This window comes from Oryctolagus cuniculus, chromosome 12 (assembly GCF_964237555.1).
Source record: "Oryctolagus cuniculus chromosome 12, mOryCun1.1, whole genome shotgun sequence".
Lineage (NCBI taxonomy): Eukaryota > Metazoa > Chordata > Mammalia > Lagomorpha > Leporidae > Oryctolagus > Oryctolagus cuniculus.
Window position 1 is genome coordinate 90,449,909 of NC_091443.1, and position 25,769 is coordinate 90,475,677.

The 25,769-nt window shown below is 46.0% G+C and overlaps 1 protein-coding gene across 5 annotated transcripts in view; it reads left to right on the forward strand.

The window, feature by feature from the left end:
* The window catches only part of MAP2K5 (mitogen-activated protein kinase kinase 5), a 271,279-nt gene that overhangs the window by 134,222 nt on the left and 111,288 nt on the right, over positions 1-25,769 (forward strand). For all 5 annotated transcript variants that reach the window (XM_051821811.2, XM_002718071.5, XM_002718072.5 and 2 more), the window contains 2 exons: positions 18,771-18,844; positions 19,778-19,828. In XM_051821811.2, coding sequence (XP_051677771.2) covers positions 18,771-18,844; positions 19,778-19,828 — 125 coding nt within the window. The remainder of the gene's footprint in view (positions 1-18,770; positions 18,845-19,777; positions 19,829-25,769) is intronic.

Sequence of the window (25,769 nt, forward strand, 5' to 3'; positions counted from 1 at the left end):
GAGTGAGTTCTCATAGTTGTGCTTCCTGGAGGAGCAGACTGGTCAGTCTGAGTGATTCGGGTCAGCTTCGGGGAGCCACCCTTGCTGCTCTGAGGTTGCATCCTGTGATGGACAGAGCGTTGGAGGGCGGGCCAGGGCTGCCCTGGAACGTGGCATTTGTGCTATGCAGGTGCTGGTGGTGAGAGCTCAGTCACTGCTTGGCTGCTGTTTTTAAATCGTTTAAATATTGTCCTTTAAATGTGACTGTTAATCACATGTCAAAGCTGCCGTAGATCATAACTCACGAATGCGGTTTTGGAAAAAAAAAGGAAAAAAAACACTTAGCCCATTAACTGAGGTAAACAAACCAGCTTGGTGACTCTGGGTTGTTGGTTTTTCTGCAGCTCTGACTATCCACACAAGTGAATATCCCCGGAAATGAAGCCTCCTTCCTTACATTGGTCATTTTGCCCCAGGTAACTACTGGGGATTTCTGTAGTGAGGGTGATGATTTTTAAAAGACAAGGAGCACTAGATACTATTACTTAAAAGTGTACTTTTAGGCTGGTGCCACAGCTCACTAGGCTGATCCTCTGCCTGCGGCGCTAGCACCCCGGGTTCTAGTCCCGGTCAGGGCGCCGGGTTCTAGTCCCGGTTGCTCCTCTTCCAGTCCTGGTTGCTCCTCTTCCAGTCCAGCTCTCTGCTGTGGCCCGGGAAGGCAGTGGAGGATGGCCCAAGTGCTTGGGCCCTGCACCCCATGGGAGACCAGGAGAAGCACCTGGCTCCTGGCTTTGGATCCGCGCCGGCCGTAGCAGCCATTTAGGGGGTGAACCAACAGAAGGAAGACCTTTCTCTCTGTCTCTCTCTCACACTGTCTAACTCTGCCTGTCAAAAAAAAAAAAAAAAAAGTGTACTTTTAAAAGAGTGTATGTCTAGAATATATCAAGATACTGATGTATTCAAAAAATTCAACGGTAGAAAAGCAATCCAATTAGAAAATGAACAGAAGACTGAAGACACCATGGAGAAGATATACAGATGGCAAATAAGTGTGTGAAAAAAAAGATACTCAACATCATTAGCCTTCAGGGAAATGCAGATTAAAACTACCATGAGGTATTACTACAGACCTATCAGAATGACTAAAACAGAAAACAGTGACAGCACCAAATGTTGGTGAGGATGCAGATGTTAAATCACTGGTAGGAATATTAGATTATGCAGCCTCACTGTTGACAGTAACAAGAGCACCAGACCAGAACATGCAGATTGGACTCCCAGGCACTTATCCCAGGTCCACACAATAATCTACAGAAAGGTTGGTGACAGCCTCATGCGTAGAACTGAAAACAGGAACCAAGCCGGATGGGCTCAGCAGGTGAATGGTTAAACAAGCAGTGATGCATTCCTACTGTGGAATCCTGCTCCACAACAGAAAGGAACGAACTGTTGGTATGTAAGCATGGCTGAAGCTCCAGAGAATTACGCGAAGTGAAAAAAGCAAATCATGAAGGTTACATGTTTATGATTCCACTTGTATCGCATGCCTGAGATGGCAAAATTATTTCTAAAGATTTATTTTTATTTATATTTGAAAAGCAGAGTTACAAGAGAGAGAGGGAGAGACAGAGAGAGATTTTCCATCCACTGGTTTACTCCCCAAATAGTTGCAATGGCCAGGGCTGGGCCAGACCAAAGCCGGAAGCCTAGAAGTCCATCTGGGTCTCCCATGTGGCAGGCAGGGGCCCAAGCATTTGGGCCACCATCTGCTGCCTTGCCAGGTGCACTGGCAGGGAACTAGGCCAGAAGTGGAGCAGCCATCTGGAACTGGCTCAACCCACTGCATCACAATGCTGACTCCTGATGATAAAATTACAGAAAGGGAGAACAAATGGGTGGTTGCCAGGGGCCGGGGGACACATGGGGAGTGAGTGAGTGTGTAGGTAAAGGGGCAAGATGAGGGCACCTCGCGGTGGTGGGAGTGTGCCCTATTTTGAATATTAGTGTCAACACTCAGGTTGTGGTAATTGTACCATAATTTCATAAGATGTTACCATTAGAGAAAACTGCGTAGAGGGTACATAGACTCTTGTATTATTTCTTTCATCTGTATTTGAAGTTAGACTTATCCCCACATAAAAAGCTCATTATTAAAAAGGAATATGTGATCTTTGTATAGCTGCTTGTATTTGGGTTTTGTACTTAATGAGAGGGGACTTGGTTTTTCTCTCTTACGTGTCTGAGATAGGAAGTGGTCCTTGGTGGAGTTGTCCCTTTAAGGATGTCTGTAAGAGGGTGGGGGACCCAAGGGAAGTTATCCCCTTCAATCCCCAAAATGAGCGTCTGTGGAAGCCCAAGAGGAGGGAGAGAAAAAGAGGTGCTGTGCCTTCCAGAGACATGCAAGTGGGGAGCATGGTTATCCTCCCCAGACTCTCCCCTGGGTTGCTCTGCCTTGCTGGGGGGTGGGATTCAAAGCTGATTGTGTGATCACTGTGTGTTTTGACTCCTGGGTCTTTCCGGTGTCCTTTACTCAAGCCCCTGTTTAATCACCGACCAGGTGCTCTCAGTGTGTGGATGAGTGTCTGCCTTGCCGAGCCCCACAGATAGCTCTGGTCATAGCTTTGTCTTTCAGACCAACCTAGAGTTCAGGAGCTCATTAGAGGGAGAGAGAACACCTATCTAATGGATGGAAGGGTCATTTCGGTTGGCAAGGGATGGAAGACGTGGTCAGTTTCTCACTCTGATCTTATGCTTGTGCATATTCGTTGGCTGAATGCATTGAATCCGTTTTCTGAGATTAATGTTTTTCTCCTGGAGCTTTTTAAATGTGGCTTACTTGGGAGTTATCCTTTGTTCTTCCTAGAATTTAAGAAAGATTTATTCTCAGGCAAGGCATTCCACCAAGCAGAACGGGCCCACGGAGTCAGCAGTTGGAAGAGCTCTCTGCCCCTGCCCCTTTCTGCATAGGCATGGTTCAGAGTGATCGGCTCCATGGAAAGCAAGTCTAGTCTTGCTGTTGGAGGATTGAAGTTCCTGCTGGATAGGGTACAATAATTAATAATAATAATAGTAAGTTATTAATATTACCATTTCCTCAGTACCTTTTATGGGCTACTAAAGTAGATCTCTTCTTTGTGGAACTTTACTTAATCCTCATGATAACCTTGTAAGGAAGGTATCTTGTCTCCCCAGGCAAACAGAGGCCCAACAGCTTGCTCAGTGTTCTCATGGACGATCTCCAGTGTTGGGGTCACACCAGGGTTAAGTTCTGGTTCTGCCTCTTGCCTCTCAGCTGTGTGACCTTGGGCCAGCTTCTGAACAGCAGCAATTACAGTTCAAACAATTGCTTCTGGGGAAAAAAAAAAAAAAAGAGCCAAGAGGCTAAGTGAGAGGGAATGGGTAGAACCCTTCCGTAAGTCCCCTCCCCTGTCCCCCTTTCATGGAGAGGAAACCAGCCTGCAAGAAGCAGAAAGAACTTACAGCAGCTAGACCTGCAGCGTTGTGAATTCTTGAAGACCACCAAATTATTCCAGTGCCGAAGCTGAGGTAGCAGGCCAGCCCATTAGTTAAAGTGAAATCCATCTCATAAGAAGGAAGCCATTTGTTGAGGCTTGAGAGTTAGCGTCTGAGCCTCTATAGTTTGAACAAATATTTTCACTCAGTTTCCTCTTCTGAGTGGGGGTTAATGACACTACCTGTCTCAAGGGTTACGAGGAGAATTAAATGAGATGATATACACGGGAATAATGTACTCAGCTCAAGTATATACTCAGAGCAAGTGCCAAATAACTGTTTCCTTAATTTTTAAAATTATTTCTGCAAGACAGTTGAACCAAAATTGGCGGTCAACTTGTTGATGCATTTATGGGAATATTCCTGTGTTTTCTTCCTATATCTCCGGACATGTTTCTAGTCAGTAGGAGCCTTTCGGTCAGTGGTACTAGACCTGGGAAGGAGCATGTTCCAGAGCCAGGGTAGAGGGAGGTTCCCCTGACGGCAGGCACTCCGTCCCCCACACCCGGTGTTTGCCATACTGCAGCCAGAACGTGCACACGCCGCACACAGCCATCTAAGACTCACCACTTCGAAAGGAAACCTCTTGCTTACGTGAAGGGGTAGAGGAAAGGGAGGGTTAGAAGCCCAGCCCTTTTGGCCCTTGGTATTAGCCTTGCCATTATCTCGTGGGAAGAAGAAACACCACGTTTGTTGTCTCCATGGTGAACTTCAGCCATGAGACCCTAGACCGTAACTGCCACTTAGGATGGTGGATTATGCTGCTTGATGTTATTCAAGGCTTCGCAAGAATACTTGGGGGCCGTGCCCTTAGCCGCGCGCTGAGGCTCGCTTTCCTGCGGCACTCGCGTGGCGCACAGACGAATGTGAGCGTAGTCTGTATTTAATTGCACCTGCTGTTCGCCTTCATTAGAATGTAGTCCCCGAGAAATAACTAGACAGACAGATTGGCTGTTGTCTTTCCCAAAGACAGTGAAACCCAATGGAGGAGCATTGCTGCAGTGCCCTGGTGGAGCTGACCAGGAGTGGAGACCTGCCAGTATGTTCTCTGTTCTCTGGCTCTGCTGAGCTTCGCAGCCCTTGGGAGCAAGGGGGGGGGGGGGGGGACTGTCACTGCTTCTTAGGAGGAAAAAGCTGGGGAGGAGCTTATTTCTGCAGCCAGTACCAGCCTATTACCGAGCCCCGTGCCACAGTTGACAAGTGAGCTCCGTTTCTGAGGGCCTTCGGTGAGGCTCTCGCGTGTGGTAGCACAGAGCGGTCAGGGTCTTCAAGCATAAAACACAGAGAACAAAAGGGAGCAGAAGTAGGAGCGACCGCTGGCACCTGATGGGAGCGGATCCCAGCAAAAAGAATCCTCAACCGTGTGATCGTCCTTTTCTTCCAGAAGAAAGCCTGTGGGTTGTGCACAGTCAGGATTTTCTTTGATACTGCTCTTCCGGGGAAAGCGCCGTTTGGATCCCCACACAAAGCAGGCCGGGTGACTCCAGCTGTAGTTCTGTGAAAGAGCCTTCCCGGCTCTGTTCGGAGCAGCCCCCCTCGGCACCCAGCCAGCTCCTGGCGGAGCCTGACCTCTGGCGCTGACCCCCGATTGTGCTGGGGGCGGGGGGGCTGGGCGGTGGGCGGAGGCACCTTTTGTGAGGAGCTGCGGAGAGCACAGGCTCTCGAGGGCTTGGGCCTTTATTAGCGAGCTCCAGCCTGATGCTGGTCATGGGGATTGTTTAATGGCTAATTGATGTGGCGTGTGGAAAGATACAGTTTCCTGCATGAGGCAGTTATGGGTGGCGACGCGGGTTGTCTCAACATGATACCAATTTCCACAGTCAATTTGGCCAATTCACTGAGAAAAAAAAAAAAATCCGTCCAACGGGCCTGAAAATCAGTGAGAGCAGTTACTGGAGGTTACTGAGGCAACCCTGGTTGGTTGACCAGATTTTTCGTGTTGAAACCAGTCGTTTTCACACTTGATACCCAGCCGTCTTCGTTGTTCGGAGACGTTGAGTACAGCCAGATGACGTTTGAGAAGCGGTGCCTTCCTTTAAATATTTGTAATCACAGCGAATCAGAAAAAATCACCCTTTATCCATAAGTGTGTGAGATAGCAGCATAACCGAGGCTTCATGCCTCATTATAGAGAGAGTGACCATGGTAACCACAAAGCACCTGCAAAACTATAGATTACCAATTAGTTTGTTCGTAGTTAATTAGTAATGTTAATGATAAATCAGGTTGTGTTTTGAGACTAATTTTTAAGAACAACCTTGTTGATGGTACCTTCTGTGCCATAAACATTACCCACGTTAAGCATAGGACTCAACAGTTTTAGCTCACGCATCGAGTTGTGCAGCCGCCACCACAATCCGTTTAGAACGTCTCCATCGCCTCCCCCAGGGAGAAGCGTCATGTTCTTTTGCAGTCAGTCCCTGCTCCTGGCCATAGCCTCAGGGAATTGCTAATCTGTTTTCTGACTACATTTGCCTTTTCTGGATTTTTTTAAAGAGGTTTTTTGGTGTTTTTTTTTTTTTTTTTTGAGTTACAGAAAGAGGAGTAGAGACAGAGAGAGAGATCGTCCATTCTCTGGTTCACTCCCCAAATAGCCCCAACAGTTGGGTCTGGGCCAGGCCAAAGACAGGAGCCTGGAGATGTTTCCTGGTCTCCCATGTTGGTGCAGGGCCCCAAGGACTTTGGCCATTTTCCACTGCTTTCCCAGATGCATTAGCAGGCAGCAGGACTGGAAGTGGGGCAGCCAGGTCTTGAACTGGGGCCATATGGGATGCTGGCATCACAGGGAGAGGCTTAACCTTATATGTCATGATTCTGGCCCTTTATTTATTTATTTATCTACCTACCTACCTACCTACCTGTCTGTCTATCTATTTATTGAAAGCCAAGAGTGTCTTAGAAAGGAGAGACAGAGATCTTCCATCTGCTGGTTCACTTCCCCACATGCCTGCAACAGCTTGGCTAAACCAAAGCTTGGAGCCAGGAACTCCATCTGGGTCTCCTACAGGAGTGGCAGGGGCCCAGCACTTGAGCCATCATCTGCTGCTTCTCAGGATGCATTAACAGGAAGCTGGATTGGATGTGGAGGTGCCAGGGCTTGAACAAACTCTCTGATATGGAATACGGGCACCCCAAATGTCAACCTGCCCAGCCATGGCACTGTGCCAGCCCTGGGGCTAATGTTAATTCAGTGTCAGGCCCCTGTAGAAAGCCACATATTCTTTTAATCAGTGTGACACAGGACCTTGTATGCATCCTCTTCAATTCTTCCCTCTCCTTGATAGTTTTCTAACAATCTTCCAAGCGCTTCAAATTATTGGGCAGAACTACGTCATCACCATCTGTTATCTACTTGGCCTATCACTGCTGCAACTCAGAGATTCATTACATCATCATTAAAAAGCCCAGCTTACTGTGAAATCTCACTGAAAGCCTAGTAAAATATTGTGACAGGAGACACATGTTGTGACTGGGTAATTGTTAACTCGTGTGTGTTCCCAGCTGAACAGCACTTGCCACTCGGAAGGAAGCCTGCCTTGGGAGAGAGCTTGTTTGATGAAATTTAGCCTCGTCTAGTGTTTGGTCTGGTCTTGTGGATGAGGGGATCCACATTCAGACTTTCTAGGGTCTCTTATGACTGAATCTGCAAAACAATAACTTGCAGTAATATTTAGCATGTTCAAGATTACCAAATGTTTTCCCCATTCATCTGATTCACTCAGCAATTCATTGAGCACCAGCTCTGTGCAGACCAGTGCTAAACACAGTCTCAATTCTTAGCACAACTTTGTCACTGTAGGAAGATGAGATAGCAAGGTCTGACATCCAAGATCAAGGTTGGTAGCCAATCTTCCTATTCTGACAAGGCCATCAGTGGAAAATCAAAGTTGTTATAAAAATTAAGTGCTGCTGTGCTTAGCACTGGGTGTGAGAGCACATGTGTGTATGTGTGTGCTCATTGACTCGGGCTTAAATGACTGGTTCAGTCTCATGGTCAAAATGCAGGCTCCAGGCTCTGGGAGGAAGTTGAGAAGGTATTAGCTGTGGTTTCACCCTGCTTCCTTTGAGAGGATCTGACTAATGGGAATGCCAAAAGCCGGTCTGGGAGCTGCCTCCTGTAGCCTAGTGGTTAGAATGCCCACGTCCAATGTCAGAGTGCCTGGGTTCGATTCCTGGCTCAGGCTCCTGACTCCAGCTTCCTGCCAGTGCAGTCCTAGGAGACATTGGTGATGGCAAATGTAATTGGGGTCTTGCTGCACTCATGGAAGACCGGGCTTGCATTCCTGGCTCTGGCCTTGGTCCAGCCCTAGCCATTGAGGGCGTTTGGGGAGTGATCCAGCAGAAGGGAGCTCCCTGTCTCTTTGTGTGTTTCTGTTTGTGTGTTTCTTTCTCCTGTCTCTCACACATCCACACGGAAAGCGTATTTTTGTAAGATAACCAATTTTTGTCTGACATGAAAGAACAATATCCCATCTCGCTTTATCTCACTTTCTTTAACATCACGTTGACGGCTTGGCCAAGATCCATGAAAACAGAACCTCGAGTGAGAGAGCATCAGTACGTGATATTTATACGTGATGCAAACGGGGATTAAAATGAGTTTGGTGTTCCAGTAAAGGCCTGTATGTTGCCATAGGAAAAGCTTGATTCTCCTTAGTGGCAGGAAAAGGACCTGTAATTCCAGGCTTCTGCACACCTCATTTGTATTTTCTTTGAGAAAATGTCTCCGTTAAAATCAATGCCCTACTATTCATTTAAGCTCCCTTGCCTTCAATAAAACTAATTGATAAACCCTAATAATTAATGGTCTGATTAAACCAAAATGACTTACATCTGCCCTGATGATTGCCATTTATAATCAGTCACTTTAATGACTCATCTTTTCTGTGCTTTGCTTACAGAAGAAAGGCTATGATGTTTTTAAGTGAGCTGAATGAAAAAGCTATGTGCCTTCAATCGCTGTTTGTTTTCCATAACTTGATACTGCATTAAAATAGGCATAGATAAAACTACCTCCTGAAGAGGGATCTTTTTGCCTAATCTCTTGTGTTATTGTCTACAGCTTGGAGTAAAGTTTAAAACAAAGCAAATAAAACAAAAATCAAATCATTTCGGTGTTCCTGGAGCTATACTTGAAAGTTGTAGAATTTTCATGTTTTAAATGAAAATTTGAAGTAGTAATTTCAGTGTCGTTGTTGATAGCTCAGATCTGAAGGTGGAATATTTTGTGCAAGATAAAGCAGAACTTAAATTGGTAGGGACAGCTATCCATAGTTAACATTTAAAGAGATCCTACATGCTTCAAATTCTGCCACTTAATTTCAGATTTATGTTAACTAAAGTCATAATTTCTTCTTTTTTTTCGATTTATTTTATTTACTTGAAACACAGAGTTAGAGAGGGAGAGATAGAGAGAGAGGTCTTCCATCTGCTGGTTCACTCCCCAGATGGCTGCAACAGCGAGAGCTGAGCTGATCCGAAGCCAGGAGTCAGGAGCTTCTTCCAGGTCTCTCACATGGGTGCAGGGGCCCAAGCACTTGGGGCACCTTCCACTGCTTTCCCAGGCTAATTAGCAGGGAGCTGGATTGGAAGAGGAGCAGCTGGGACTCAAACCAGTACCCATGTGGGATGTCAGCACCACAGTCCGGGGCTTTAACTCGCCATGCCACAGCACTGGCCCTTCATAATATAATTTCTATCCCATCTACTTCACAAAAGGAATTGAGGTGGTTTATTGTAATTGGACCAAAACGATGAGCATAAGACAAAAATAAAGAGGGATACTTGCACTTCTTCCCATGAAGAAATCGCTGCTGTGGGAGTTGCCCTCCACCAAGAACAATTAGGAAGTCAGGAACAATTCACAGAGTAACTGTGTTGAGACGTTAGACAGTAAGTAGTGGTATCTCCAAGAGAACAAATCATGTGAGCCCTGCATTCACCCAGACTTTCTGCCTGGAAACCCAGACAGCCCAGAAGCTCTTAGCACAAGGAGGCAAACGTGGCTGGAATTTACAGGGCAGAGCCCTGGAAGGGGAGGGACTAAGCAGAGGAAGAGTTCCAGAAAGGGTTATGGGGGTTCACCTGAGTCCTTGGCCAAATATCAACCTCTGCATTCTTTGGGTGAAATCTTATGAAACTAGGAAGAAAGTTCCTGGTGAACTATAAGCCAAACAATTCCCAAAGCTTATACAGGTTGGGAATCTTTTTAATTCCAGCCAACCAGTCTGGGAGAGGCCTCACTTGGAATATTCAAGACAGGGTTTGGGAGGGTCCTGCTTTGGTAGTAGGGCTAAACTATCCCCCATAGGAGCTACTCTGGACTCCCCAAAGATAAATGTAAAATGAGCCTCAAAACAAGGCAGCTGTGCACAGTCACTTCCCTACTGGCTGGTATGAAGTCTACCATTCTTCAAGGGATTAGCGCAAAATCCAGTACTCAGCGTCTAAGAGTCATAGTGTCTGATATCCAACAAATAAAAGTAATGGACAAGCAAGTAGTTTTGTTGTGATTATGGGTGAAAGATCATAATCAGGAGAAAAGTTGGACGATAGAAAGATATGCCCTCACACACATGCACCAGAGATAGTGAACTTAGCAGATAAGGACTTATATCTGTTGTAGAAATTACAAATAATATGGAGGCCAGCACTGTGTCGTAGTGGGTAAAGCCACCACCTACAGTACTGGCATCCCATATGGATGCCAGTTCAAGTCCCAGCTACTCCACTTCCGATCCAGGTCTCTGCTGTGGCCTTGGCAGGCAGTAGAAGATGGCCCAAGAATTGGGCCCCTGCATCCACGTGGGAGACCTGGAAGAAGCTCCTGGCTCCTGGCTTCAGATCAGCACAGCTCCAGCCATTGCAGCCATCTGGGGAGTAAACCAGTGGATGGAAGACCTCTCTCTCTCTGCCTTTCCTCTCTCTGTGTAACCCTGACTTTCAAATAAATAAATAAATCTTTAACAAAAAAAAAGAAATTACAAATATGCCTAAAGATTTCAAGGAAAGCATGAGCATAATAAGGAGAGAATGAAAGACATAAGGAGGAACCAAATGGAACACCTGGAGATGAAAAATAAAATATGTGTAATAAAAATTTCAAAAGAGAGGGAGGGGAAGAGGGAACAAAAGGTAGTTTCAAGAAATAATGGGCTAAAACTTTGCAAAATTGGTACAAACCTATGAACTCTCAGATCTAAGAAATCCAGTGAACTCCAGCCAAAAAAAACTGGAAATCACATCAAAATTTTGAGGTAAACATATGGCCTTGCAGTTAAGATGCTGGCTAGGATGTCCATGTCCTATATGGGAGTGCCTGGGTTCAACACTCCTGACTCTAGCTTCCTGCTGGTGCACTGCCTGGGAGGCAGAAGTGACAGCTCAGGTAACTGTCTTCCTGTCACCCACATGGGAGACCTGGATTGAGCGCCCAATTCTAGATGTCAAAGGAGCTCACACTCTCTTTTTAAAAAAAAAAAAAAGATTTATTTTTATTTATTTGAAAGAGCTACACAGAGAGAGGTAGAGACAGAGAGATCTTCCATCCACTGGTTCACTCCCCAGATGGCCACAACGGCTGGAGCTGCACTGATCCAAAACCAGGAGCCAGGAGCTTCTTCCCGGTCTCCCATGTGGGTGCAGGGGCCGAAGCACTTTGGCGATCTTCCACTGCTTTTCCAGGCCATATCAGAGAGCTGGATTAGAAGTGGAGCAGCCAAGACTAGAACTGGTACCCATATGGGATGCTGGCACTTCAGGCCAGGGCTTTAACCCACTGCACCAAAGCGCTGGCCCCGCTCACTCCCTCTTGTGTGTCTCTAAAGTAAATATTTTAATCAAAATCTTGAAAGCTAGTGAATAATAAGAAAATCTTTAAAATATTCAGAGAAAACAACTTGTTAAGTAGAAAGGAACAAAAATAAGAATGACAGGCAACTTCTTATCAGAAGCTATGTAAGCCAGAAGGTAATGGAAACATCTTTAAAATTTGTAAGAAAAAAAGCTGCCAATCCAGAATTCTATGCCGAGAGTGTATTTTCCAAAAATAACAGCTAAATAAAGACATTTTCAGACAAATAAGCCCGAGAGAGTTCATGGCCAGTGGACCAGCATTATAAAACAATGCTCAAGGAGGGTGTGTGTTGTGCAGCAGGTTAAGCTGCTGCTCGGAACATCCACATCTCATATGGGAGTACTTGTCTGAATCCTGGCTGCTCCGCTTCCAGTCCAGCTTCCTGCTAACGTGCCCTGGTAGGCAGCAGAGGATGGCTCAAGTGCTTAGGTCCCTTTCACTCACATGGGAAACCAAAATGGGATTCCTGGTTCCTGGCTCTGGCCTGGCCAAGCCCTGACTGTTGAAAGCATCTGGAGAGTGGACCAGCAGATGGAAGATATCTCCTAGCAGATGGAGGATTCTCTCCCTCTCTCCCTCTCCCCCTCTCCCTCTCCCTCTCCCCCTGTCTGTGTGTCTGCCTTTCAAATAAATAAAAATAAAATAAGTAAACATCAGAATGTTAAAGGAAGTTATTTAGGTGGAAGGAAAACAAAACCAGATGTATGATTAAATCCGTACAAAGTAATAAGTGGTGCCATAAATAGTAACCATATAGATAAATACAGAAGACTTTTATACTGCTAAATATCTATGAAAGATTTTTTAAAGCAAAAATAAAAACATTGTATTGCAAGGCTTATAGTGTACATAGAAGAGAGATATGTAACAATAGTATAAAAGACACGGGAAAGAAAACAGGAATACGGAATTGTGAGGCTCGTACCTTGTAAGTGAAGTACCTGATGGTATTTGAAGGTAGGCTATGAAAAGTTAAAGAAGCATGTTGTAAATCCTAGAAAACCCATTAAAAATAAAAGTTTTAAACAGGGACTGGCAAACTTTAGTCCATGGGCCAAATTTGACTCTCTGCCTGTTTTATCAATGAAGTGTTATTTGAATACAGCCACATCCATTCATTTACTGGTAGTTTGTGGGTACTTTTTCACTGTAGCAGCAGAATTTGAGCACTTGGAACAAAATCCGTGTGATTCTCAAAGCCTGAAGTGTTTATTTTATGGTCCTCTGCAGAAAGTGTGCCAGCCTCCCACTTAGACCTGGATAGAAAAGAATGCTAAAAAACAGCCCAACTATTCCAAGAGAAGGCAGGAAAAGCAGACAGAAGGAACAGAGAACAGATAGGACAGATAGTACAATGGTAAATTTTAACTCAACCATGTCAGTGACTGCATTAAATGTCAATAATCTAAACTCCAATTAAAGGCACAGATGTCACACTTTTAAGAGAGTAAGACCGAGCTATATACCGTTTGCAAGATTTGTCCATGTTAAATATATTGACAGAGCTACACTACTGCAACATGACACATCACACTGTTTATTGTAACAATAGCAACACCTTGGTGAGTGTGTAATGAATGGATGAGAAAAGGCAAGACAGAATCTACTCAGTGGTTGCCGGAGGCCGGAGGTCAGGGTGTTGTTCCCTGTAAAGGGACGCGGCGAACTCTTTGAGGCAGTGTTCGTATTGGGATGTGACTGCACGGATGCATACATTTGTCAGACTCACGAGACTGCACCTGCAAAATGATTGCAGCAGAATTTATTTCAAAAAGTAAAGTGAAGCACAAGAAGAAACGTCATTTCAGACATTCTGAACTTTTTAGAGGCTAAATCGGAGGGAACTACAGTGCATTATATTGGTCTTTTTTTCCAAATGCTGGCCTGCAGACCAGACTGCATTGAATCGGTGTCTGATTCAGTAGGTCTGGGATAGAATGCAAAAAGCTTTATTTTTTAATTGCATAGCCAGGCTTGGGAGCTGTTTGGTTGCATAACCTCCCTCATCTTTAGTAACAGAGACATGCCAGTTGTTCAGAAGGGAAATCCCTGTAGGGTATACGTAGACAACATCATTACCCTGCTAGCTCATAAGCAGTACTTTTGGTGAGGCACCTCCCTGCAGTTTCTTGGTCTACACACTCCTTGAGGCCAGAGAAAGGTCTCAGACATCTGCCTCCGCAGCACCTAGTACTCAATCCGACAGAGAGTAAAGCATCCTTATTTGTTGAGTGAATAGTTTTGAATGACTCTGGATTCTTTTAAGATTGAGCGAGTGAGTGAATGAGTGATTTAAAAGGCAGAGCTACAGAGGCGCAGAGAGAGAGAGAGAGAGAGAATCTTCCATCCTCTGGTTCTCTACACAAATGGATGCAATGGCCAGAGCTCAGCTGATCCGAAGCCAGGAGCCAGGAGCCTCTTCTGGGTCTCCCACGTGGGTGCAGGGGCCCAAGCACTTGGGCCATCTTCTGCTGCTTTCCCAGACCATCGCACAGAGCTGGATCAGAAATGGAGCAGCGGAGACTCAAACCGGCGCTCATACGGGATGCTGGCACTGCAGGTGACGGATTTACCTGCTACACCACAGTGCCCACCCCAGCTCTGGATTCTTACAATGAAGAATGTTCATTTAGAAACACGCTCCTGCTGACCTGTATTCTCAGTAGGAGAAACTGCAGTTCCTCCTTAGTCCAACTTAGGAGCCACATACTTCAGAGCCGCAGAGCAGGAACAAGCCTGGAAGTAGGCCAGTGAGAGGAGACTCAGGGGCAGAGCGGTGAGGATGAGAGCCCCGGGCAGGGCTGGCTCACGAGGACCTTCTAGACCACAGAGGGGACATCACATTTGATTCAGTTGTGAAAGTCTTGGAGGTTTGGGGCAGAGAGGTTGATGCGGTCCGATTCCCATTCTAAAGGATCCCATTAGCTGCCGTGTTGAACACAGACTATAATAGGGCAGATGTGAAAATAGGGCCAGCTTTGTCCAGGAATGAGTGTATGAATATGCTGGCAACAGTGTTTCCTCACAAGCGTTAAATTGCATTTGTAGCTCTACTTATTGGGCTTTAGAAATTATTTTCTTTTTCAAGCTAGTATTTTACTCAAATACAGCTGAAGTTGCCACAGCAGGGGCCAGCATTGTTGTGGTGTAGCAGGGAAAGCCTGTGCCTGCAACACCTGCATCCTATGTGTGTGCCAGTTCGAGTCCTGACTGCTCCACTTCCAATCCAGTTCCCTTCTAATGCACCTGGGAAAGCAGCGGAAGATGGCCCAAGTGCTTGTGCCCCTGCAGCTACATGGGAGACCCAGATGGAGTTCCTGGCTCCCGGCTTTGGCCTGGCCCAGCCCTGGCCATGACTGTCACTTGGGGAGTAAGCCAGCAGATGGAAGATCACTCTCTGTGTCTTCCTCATACCCACCCAGCTCTTAACTCTGCCTTGCAAATAAATAAAATAAGTCTTTAAAAAATAGATTGCTATAGCAGCAGTAGAAATTTTTTCCTAAGTAGAATGTATCATTTTTGGTAGTTTGGTTGATAACCAAATGATAATAATACCTTAGTTTATAGAGTGTTTGGCAGCTTTTTTTAAAAAAAGACATTTATTTATTTTAAAGGCAAAGTTAGAGAGAGAGAGAGAGAGAGAGATCTGGCATCCGCTGGTTCACTCCTCACATGGCTGCAAGAGCAAGAGCTGGGCTGATCCAAAGCCAGGAACTTCTTCAGGGTCTCCCATACAGATACCAGGACCCAAGCACTTGGGCCATCCTCCACTGCTTTCCCAGGCCATCAGCAGGGAGCTATATCAGAAGTAGAGCAGCCAGGACTCGAGACAGCGCCTGTGTGTCCTGCTGGAGCTACAGGTGGTGGCTTCGCCTGCTGCACTGCAGTGCCAGCCCTGTTTGACAGTTTTAAAAAGCAATTTTACATTCATTGTCTCACCTAATCCTCATAGTCCTAGGAGATTGACAAAGCAGTGATTATTATCTCCCTACAGTGGTGGAAACCAAAACATCATGCTCCAAGTCCAAAGTCTCAAGCCAAGGTGATGGCATGGCCCAAAAGACAGAAATCCATGTCTTCTGTTCATCCAACCTTTCTTTAAATAGGTCTATTATGTATTATTGTGTCTAAAAATATTGCTGGGGAGGGGGCGTTTATGTTAGCAAATTTAATATATTGTTTAAGAAGCCATAAGCAAAATGCCATGCTTGGAGGGGATCCACCCAAAGCACTGGAAGAAGGAGTCATATCACAGGACGGAGCCCTTGCCTTCTAGAGTCTGTTCTAGTGGTTTGCTGTTTCACTCGCCCTCTCCGTTGACCATTTAAGTCAGGGGCATGTCTGATTGGAACTCAGGATTTTGCTGCTTCTAGGAGCTCAAAATACACGTTCACCGTCTCCGTCTGATATGGCAGCTTCAGAGTGGTTTAGGGCATCGATAAATAATGGGACAGATTATGCACAAGAAAAAGGTTCCAAGTTGAGGGCCTGCCATGAGGATTAGATCTGGAAATGAGAATGGGCTGTGTGGGCCCTCATGTTTGTTGTATCGAGTGTCCACTCTGGCTGCGTGCCACGCGTTAGGCCAACCCCTGGGGCAAACTTGAAAGCACAGCTTTACTCTTAAGGAGTTCACATTCCGTGGAGGAGAAAAAATGATGTCAAGAAAGTGGTGGACCTGAGGTTTAATGCGTTGATGTGAGAATTCTGTTGAAATTGGGGAAGACTGCAGGTCCAGAGACCAGCTGGTGGAAGGTCTTCCACCTGCCTGGGCATCCCTGCTCGTGTTCCAGGAAAGAGTGCCCCACCACAGCTGTAGTGTGTGCAGTCAGGAGGCACGTGCAGACGCGCTCCATGACTCACCCCCCATCGCTGGGCAGCAGCATCAGCGTAAAGCAATACCGTGTGCCCGTGGTTTCCATTCTGTCATCCAAGTCCACAAATATTTAGTAAGCACTTACCATAGGAAGGTACTTCAAAAAGTGTGTGGAAAGTAGAATTAAAAGATAAGTTTATGGGGCTGGCACCATGATGTAGTAGGTTAAAGCCTTTGTCTGTGGCACCAACATCCCATATGGGCGTCAGTTCGAGTCCCAGCTCCTCTACTTCTAATTCAGCTCCCTGCTGATGGCCTGGAAAAGCACTAGAAGATGGCCCAAGTGCTTGTGCCCCTGTTCACAAGTGGGAGACTTGGAAGAAGCTCCTGGCTCCTGACTTCAGATTGGCCCAGCTCCTGCCATTGTGGCGATTTGGGGAGTGAACCAGCAGATGGAGGATTCTCTCTCTGTCTCTGTCTCTCCCTGGCTGTAACTCTGTCTGTCAAATAAATAAATCTTTTAAAGAAGAAAAAAAAAAAAAGATAAGTTTATGTCAGTGTAGAACTTTTTTGAAATCCTTGCGGTTTTTGGGTATTACACATTTTTCATTACCTTTGTGAAGACCCCTTGTATTTGCATAGATTTCAATTTGCTGCACCAAAATAAACTCCTCTTTTAATTAATTCCATTTTCTGTGAACTTTAAAAAAAAACTAAGCTTTATTTATTTATTTATTTTAAAGGTAAAGTTAACAAAGAGAGAGGGAAAGACACAGAGAGCTCCCATTCCCTGGTTCACTCCCCAAATGGCCACAGTGGCCGGGGCTGGGCTGGGCCGAAGCCAGGAGCCAGGAGCTTCTTCCTGGTCTCCCACGTGGGTGCAGAGGCCCAAGGACTTGGGCCATCCTCCATTGCTTTCTCAGGCCATTAACAGGGAGCTGGATCAGAAGTGGAACAGCCCAGACACAAACCAGTGCCCATACGGGATGCCAGCGCTGCAGGTGGCAGCCCAACCCACTATGCCACAAGGCCAACCCTTTCCATGAAACTATTAGAAAAGTCATTTATTTGAAAGGTAGAGAGAGTGAAAGAGAGACAAAGTGACAGAGAAGGAGAGAGAGGTGATCTCCCATCTACTCATTCATTCCTTATAAATGCCCACAATAGCCTGGCCTAGCCAGGTCAAAGCCGGAACTCAGTCCAGGTCTCTTATGTGGGTGGCAGGAACCAAGTACTTGAGCCATCTCCTGCTGCCTCCCAGGGTTCACATTAATTAAAGCTGGAATCAGGAGCGGAGCTGGGACTCAAACCCAGGCACTCTGGTGTGGGATGTAGGCATTTCGAGTTGGTGTCTTAACCACTGTGCCACACACCCTCACTTCCCCAGACTGAAGTACCATCATGAGCCTGGTGCTTTTCCAGGGGCTGAGAGTGCAGCAGTGACTGATAGAGAAAGTCCCTGGCATCATGGAGTTCACACATTCAGGCAGCACTCAGTGAGCTGGTATGTGAGGCAGTGCCTGCCATACTGCCCGTCAGATAGCTAAGTAGGGTTCAACCATTGCTGCTAAGTTTGAACTTGAAATTTGAATTAAGAACCTACTGTTGGCTAGATAATTTGTTGGGGAATACCCTTTCGTAGGGTGGAGGGCTGATCGATCTTCAAACGTACATCAGAAGTTTCGAGTCTGTCAGTTGCAGGGTGGTTGAGGTTATGTGTGCTGTGTTAAATGTAACCACTGTCTGTTCTAGACCACACTTGCCATTAAAGGGGAAGCCTTGCAGCAGGTGCGGCTGAAAGCCGTGTGCTCTCCTCCTGCCCGTGTGGTTTCTGTGGGCTCCCTGAATTCCTGGAGAGCTCATTGTTGACATTGTGGACACTTCACAGGATTCCTTTGTGTCGTTATTTAGCAACTGCCTGCTTTGACGAAATCCACGGCAATTCCTTTGTTAACTGCAACAGCAGTCAGAAACGATGTCTAGGAAAAGATGGATGAAACAGTGACTGACAGGTGCACGCAAGCACACACGTGCACACATCCTTAGATCACTTTGCGCATGCTGTCTGCAGGAGGGTTTGTCACATAAACCACGAGAAACCACAATGCTGCTTTCATTTTCTCGTTGTTTCCTTCAGAGGGAACCTGTCTCAAACATCACTGGAGTGATTGTTTTTTCTTGTTTGCCTTCCCTTTGGGTAGCTTGATGGTTGCACATACAGAACAAAACTAATGTGAATTTTAATGCAAATTCTTTGCAAGAAAATCATATCTTGTTACCTGCTTGGGAGTAGGGTTGGGGGTATATCTGCTGTTGTTGGAAGCCAAGGTCTGATTTGACTTTCACTTGAAAAAACCGCTGGCATCTATGAAAAACAAGAACGGTTGGAAGTGGGAGAGGGAGGCCCTTACATTTGCTCCTAGGTAAAACGCTTCACAAAAAATTGTGATTAGGTTTTCAGGTTGAACAGATGATGTCATTTCTGCAGTACAGGGTGTGTGTGTGTGTGTGTGAGAGAGAGAGAGAGAGCATGTTTGCGCACGTACTTTTTAAGAAGCACTGTCCATGCAGTAATCAGTGACGTGGAATTCTCTGGTCCCGCTGTAGATGTGAAGCCCTCGAACATGCTAGTAAACACGAGAGGACAGGTCAAGCTGTGTGACTTCGGAGTCAGCACCCAGGTAGGTCCCTCTTTCCCCTGCACTGCCCACTTGGATTGAAAACACCCCCCCCCCCCAGCTGCCAGACAGACAGCAACTCGCATCTTGTCCTCGGCTGGGAGCGTGTTATTCATTTTTAATCTCTGAGCGCGTTGCCTTCATCAGAATATGATTGTTCATTGTTTAATGACAGTAAAAACTGCTGATATTGTAATTACTACTTACGAATAGCAAACTTCATTGATATGCAGGTTTGATATGAAAGCGCTCTGGCCAGACAAAAGGGAGGGCAGAGTGGGAGCTGCGCCTGGGGAGCCCAACTGGCCCACAATAAAAATTAATATTGGGAGCAACAATGGTGGAGGGCCATTACAATGTGCAGCACAAATTTTAATTAATTTCCATTTTGGGCCTCCCCCGAGGACCCCGGTGATAGTGACCCACGAGCGCGCCGCGATGTTGATTTGAATTGCAGCCACCTTTACTCCCAGCCAAACACGGAGACCAAAGCGGAGGTCAGCGTTGCATTATGAGTTGTCAAAGCCTGTTACCCCTCCAGCGTCGTTAGCGTTCGACTCATTCCAGCAACGCGTGGGGCTTCATTCACGTGCTGCGCCATCTGACTAAACATGAGTGTGTTCAGATTCTACTTGAAATTGACTTTTTATATCAGGCGGGTTTGGGGTACTAAAGCGATAAGCATCCTTGCTTAAGTGAATTGTTTAAGGTTATCTGCTATAAACCGTAATGCTGTGCCTGTTTAAATTGGAAATCACATTCAAAAGAAAAGAGAGATTGAATCATTTTTAATGCCTTTCTAGATAAATTTGTTCCCTTTTACATAATTTTTAGTTGATTTATAGGAATGATGATTGTAGGTTAAATGAAGAATAATTGCCCATTTTATTTCCACATTATCTTTATATTGTTGTAACAGACTGCTTTGTCTCATAGCTGGTGAATTCTATAGCCAAGACGTATGTTGGAACAAATGCTTATATGGCGGTAAGTAAACTTATGCAAAAACAGCATTTAAAGCTAACATCTTTATGTACTTGGTAGTGTATAATTCTTAGATTAGCTCCACAGCTTTTTAGCCTAGCAGATTATAAATTACAAAGTCAATCTAGTCATGATCCGATTTTTAAATCTTTCTTAAAGACATTAAAGTTTGTGCCGGAGCCATCAGCTTATCTGATCTGTTGCCTTCACGGGTTGGTGCAGGTTAGAAATTGCTGAGTTTTGGGGTTGAATCCTACAGAAAAACTGCACCTCCAGGTGTGGTGGCTGTTCTTTTACGTTGTTTGTTTAATTAACGCCCGAGTGTACCAAAACGTCAGTCAATAAGATTGGTTGTTTTTCCCAGGAATATAAACACATTTGTCACCAAATCAAAGTTAGATGATTGATGTGACCAAGTTTTATTTATGGATCTGTGAACATGAGAGTTTAGCAGGCAGTTCTCTCTGGAACCCGTGCCACTGTGTTTTGTGTCCTAGTTGGATCCATGCCTAGCGTAAGGTAACTTACTTGGTTTCAAGGAAATGAATTCACTGAGACCAAGAAGTGGAGGCATAGGCTTGTTTCAGAGACCAGTGTGGACTTGGCTTTGAACTTCTGCCTCACCACGCTGGTAAGGCAAGTTGCTGGAGTCTGAAAAAAATGCCTACGTGAATTGTGCCCGCGGCCATTTCAAGAGCAGAAGGGAAAAACCAAGTAGACATCTTATCTAGTATCATTTTAGGGTGAAGGTTTTTCTTTTTAACATCTGAAGATTAATTCTTACAATGGGGGTGCTCTCGGTTTGTTTAGGTGGTACTTTTCACTCCTTGTAGCCGTTGAAGTTATATGACGTTCATATGGCTAGAACTGTGGATCTTATCCTCGATACTCTGTGTATATGCGTGTCGCATGATTCAGGTACTGTAACAGGTAGCAGGCTTGCTCAGACTGTCAGAGCAGCACAGAATGTTTTGCTTTCATTCATACACCAGAATAGCTCGTTTTTAATTTGTATTAGTTTTGAGGAGAGTTTTGCTCTAATTTTTCGAGCTAACGTGGAGGAAAATGGGTTAATGTCTGGAGTCCTCACCCCTGTTTTTATAGAGCTTAGTCATCCAGGCTCTACCAGCTCGCGTGAGATGGAGGGTCCACCTTGACAGCTGACAAAGCTGCAGCGTCAGTCCTTGAAGGAGCATGACTTAAAAAAATAAATAAATAAACTTTGCATGAAGCAGCTCCTCAACTACCCATCCTATTCTCAGCAGCTTTAAATTGCTCTAATAATTAAGTTGCATTATATCTGGATGCACAGATCCAGATTTCTGTCGTCTTTCCCAGGTGTACATGGGAGACATAGCTTTTTTTTTTTTTCCTGTTTGTTTATGGATGACTGTGATGCGTCCATCTGTTAATTGAAACTGTGAGTTTTAAAATTATGAAATGGCTCAGATTGGCAAAGCTAAAATTGCTTTGCTTCTTGGGTGAGTGAATTCCAGTCATCATCTTTATAGACCAAGCTGTAAAAAGCGCAAGATACCTAGGAAGGGAGCGAGATAGCCCAGTAGTGAGAGTGAGGGCTGCACTTAGACCAGCAGGCTCTCCTTGCCACGTGCTCACCTGGCGGTGTGAGCAGAGACTGGGGGTGAGGGCACTCGATCCATGTTAACGCTAGTGCAAGTATTAATCCGCATTAATCTCTACCTTCTATCTGGCCTGTCCTTGTTTGTTTTTCTAAACCACAACTGGTTTTCTTTGAGCTGTGTCTGTTTTATAATTATTTGAGTTCTATGTGAAGATCTATGCTAAGAGTTAATGAAGGATAGCTCTTAATGCCAAATTCAGCTTCCTGCTTGGTGTGTGTGAACGAAGTTTTATTGGACTGCCACACCTATTTTATGAAGTGTGTGTGTGTGTGTGTGGCTGCTTTGCCACTGCTGTTGCAGAGTTGAATAGCTGTGACAGTCACAGCAGAGAGCAAAAGATGTTTACTCTCTGGCCCTGTGCAGGGAGGTCCGATGCCCCCTGGTCCGTGCCACTGAAAGCTGTACCTGAAGCTGAGTCCCACCAGCAGATGGGCCGGTGTTCACGGAGCACTTCCGGCTAGTCAGATACACTGTGTGTACCACGCCATTGCTCACGTGAGCCTTGGGCGAAACAGGAAGCATAACATCGTGTACCGCAGCGTGATGTGTGACATATGAAGACTTGATTCATAGGCCATGCAAAATTATCAGCTTAAACATCGGCCTGCTATAGACTTCCTGACTTTCTGAGTCCTGCCTTGGCAGGGCCAGGCGAGATGATCCCGTGGGCTGAACATTTCCTGCCCCGGTTTAGAGAGGAAGGTGTACAACATAGAGATTTGGTGATTGGGACTATGTGTGAGAAGGGCAGTTATAGAAGAGGGCAGCTTGGTTACTGTGGAAGGATGGACAAAGACTCAGAAATGGAAGGCAGTGTGGTAGAGAGGGGATGGGACAAATTATAAAGTGTGGGAATGTGTAACCAGGGGTCACCTCATTTCACCACGTTATTGGTGTCGACTTCTGTACAGAGGTCAAAAACATCGGCATAATAATGGCTACCAGCACCATGCACCAGTCACTCTTTTAAGTTCTTAAAACTTAAGAATTATATTAACTCTTTTTTAAAAAAGATTTATTTATTTGAAAGGCAGAGTTACAAAGAGAGGAAGAGACAGAAAGAGAAAGATCTTCTATCCACTAGTTCACTCCCCAAGTGGCTATAACAGCTAGCGCTGGGTCAGGCCGAAGCCAGGAGTCAGGAGCTTCTTCTGGGTCTCCCAGGAAGGGAGCTGAAGCCAAAGCACTTGGGTTACCCTCCGCTGCCTCCCAGGCCGTTAGCAGGGAGCTGGATCAGAAGTGGAGCAGCCAGGACACAAACCAGTGCCCACGTGGGATGCTGGCGCCCCAGATGGTGGCTTTACTAATTGGCTAATGTGCCTGAGGATTCAGCAGAAGATGGCCCAAGTGCTTGAGCCCTTACCGCCTTCATGGGAGACCCGGATGGAATTTTTGGCTCTTGGTTTCAGCCTGGCCCAGATCTGACTGTTGTGGCCGTTTGGGGACTGAAGCAGCAAATGGACAATCTCTGTCTCTCCCACTCTGTCCCTCTCTTTTTGTCACTCTGCTTTTCACATGACTAAATAAATCTTTTTTTTAAAAAATCACAACTGTATGAAATAGGTAATATTTTCTTCATTTTGCAGATAAAGAAATGGAGGTTAGTTAAGAGGCTTATACCCAAGTTCACACAGCTAGTAAGTGGGGAAGTCAGGATTCAACCCTAAGCGATTGGCCTATGAAAACTAAACTCCCAATTGCCATGCCTCTCGTTATGTCCAGGTTGTTTGTGTGGCTCTCCCGATCCAGAATTTGAACTTCACAGGGCAGAATTTCTTCTGCTCACTCTGTCCTGGGTCCCTTCACCCAGTGCTAAAGAACGCTTCCGTTCATGAAGGCTGCATTTGAAAAGTGGCTTGTTCACTGATTGCAAGCAGGACGCTTAGCTTTGCATATTTAGAATCTTAACTTGATAATAAGGTACGGAGGATTTGCAGGTACTCATCTGCAGACAGCAAGGCTGCCCCAGTGTAGAAAACAAAATAAATCAGAAGGAGATGGGCCTGTGTGTGTGAGCAGTCTCACTTTATCCTCCCATAGCCTGAAGTCTGAGTTGCAAGAAAAATGACAGGGAAAAGGCAAGGAGGCTCGTGCAGCCTCCTCAGTCATTTAGAAAGTTGAAAGGTTGTAGCAGCTTCAGCAGTGGCGCTTGTAGGAGACTGGGAGAGTCAGCTTGTTGCAGCCTCCTCTCTGAGAGCTGGCAAGGGACTGTCGTGGCCGAGGAAACACTGCTTTTTAGGGGTGGAGAATTAGGTTCAGTCTCATCCCAAGTGTGAAAGATTTTTTAAGTATATTTTAAAAGGATTATGAAAGGGGGCCAGCAGGCTTTGGGGCTTATGTTACTTTAAACCACTCCTCAAAAATTCTACTTACTGTGGTGGGACAGCCACGCCCCGTGTCACAGTGCCTGGGCTTGAGTCCTGGCTGCACTTGCAATTCCCGCTTCCTGATAATGCACACCCTGAGAGAGGTGCACAAGTACTTGGGACCCTGCCGGCCCCGTGGGAGATCCAGACAAGGCTCATGGCACCTGACTTCCACCTGGCCCAGCCCCCACTGTTGTGGACATTTGGGGAGTAACCAATGCATGGAAGATCCCTCGCTGTCTTGTCAGTCTCTGTCTCTTTCTCTCTGCCTTTTGAGTAAATAAAAATTGATAAAAAAAAATAATTAAATGACAGAACTTTTAGTCTGTTTTTTAAGAAGCCCCTAAAACCTTAGCCAATTATTCAATTATTGAGGTTTGTTTCTGAGGGTACTTCAAAAAGTTTGTGGAAAAATTAAATTAAAAAGTAATGCGCGGAGCCAGTTCTGTCACATAGTGGGTTAAGTCTCCACTTGCAGTGCTGGCATCCCATATGGGCACTGGTTCGAGACCTGGTTGCTCCACTTCCGATCCAGCTCTCTGCTGTGGCCTGGGAAAGCAGTAGAAGATGGCCCAAGTGCTTGGGCCCCTGCCTCCACTTGGGAGACCCAGAAGAAGCTCCTGGCTCCTGGCTTTGGATTAGCAAAGTTCCAGCTGTTGCTGCCATCTGGGGAGTGAACCAGCAGATAGAAGATCTCTCTCTCTCTGCCTCTGCCTCTCTGTAACTCTGCCCTTCAAATAAATAAATAAATCTTGGAAAAAAAGGTAATGCACATTTTTCACAAACCTTTTGAAGACCCCTCATAAGTATATTTTTAAAAATCAAATGTAGAGGTTTGGCGTTGTTATAAATAATTGAAGTTTTAAAATTGAACAGAAAGCCTCACTCAAGGACGTATGCTTTGGGATGAGAAGGTCAGTCTCAGTGACTTTCCTTACGTCCTGGAAGTCTGCGTCTGCCCAGTCTCCAATCCTTGGCCGTTGCCTTTCCCTGGAATAGAGCAGACAGGTTATGCCATCCGCCACGCTGGCTGTGCTTTCGCGTTGGCAGTGGTGATGATGGAAGGATGCTGAGGTCTCCTGGGCGTTCCAGAGCCATGCGTGTTACGTGGGTTCTTCTCATCTTCACGCAGTCCCCTGAGGTGTACGAGTTATTACTGCTACCTTCATCGTACACACGAGAAACCCAGAGGTGGGACCTGGCCTAGCCCACGTCTCAGAACCTGCGGAGTGGCAACAGGGAATCAGGACACCGCTGCTCTTTCTGCTGATGGCGGCCTAGGTTATCTGGATCAGCTCTTTGAGAAGTGCAAGTTAACTCCTTTTTTTTTTTTTTTTTCCCCAAATAACCAGAAACGACAATGGGAGGATTTGGGGTGGAATGCCGCAGCAGAGAGGAAGGCAGTGTCCCAGGAGCACCAGAGCTGCATATTCCCGAGGGCGCACTCCTGGGGGAGGAGGGCGCAGAGGTCAAGCCCCAGGGCCCCTTTCCTGCTGACAGCCTAGGGAGCTCGGTTTTCCTGGAAGGACAAAGTGGATCTGGAGCTGCTTCACCAGCCCCAGTCGCAGGGAGCTGGAAAGTGGGAGAAGTTGAGGTGCAGGCCAGCTCAGCTCAGGTCGGCTCTCCGGGCCTGTGCGTGCCTGACCTGAGTTGGACCTGCAGCTCCAGAGCTAAGAAGCTGGCTTCAAACAGGCAGCCTCAGAGAATCTCACCACAATTAACTAGCAAGCACGCAAAGAACACTGGACACAGAAAAACGAAACAGCACGCAGAAGACTTAGCAGGAGCAATGGGCAGACGAAACACGCCCACGAGCCGAAGCTCGCAAAGTTTAAAAGCGACACAGTTGGTTTGCAAAAGGCCCAGAGGGGTGAGCACAGAGCCTGGTGGTAAAGACCCCTACATCCTGCGTCCTCCATCGGAGCACCTGGGCCC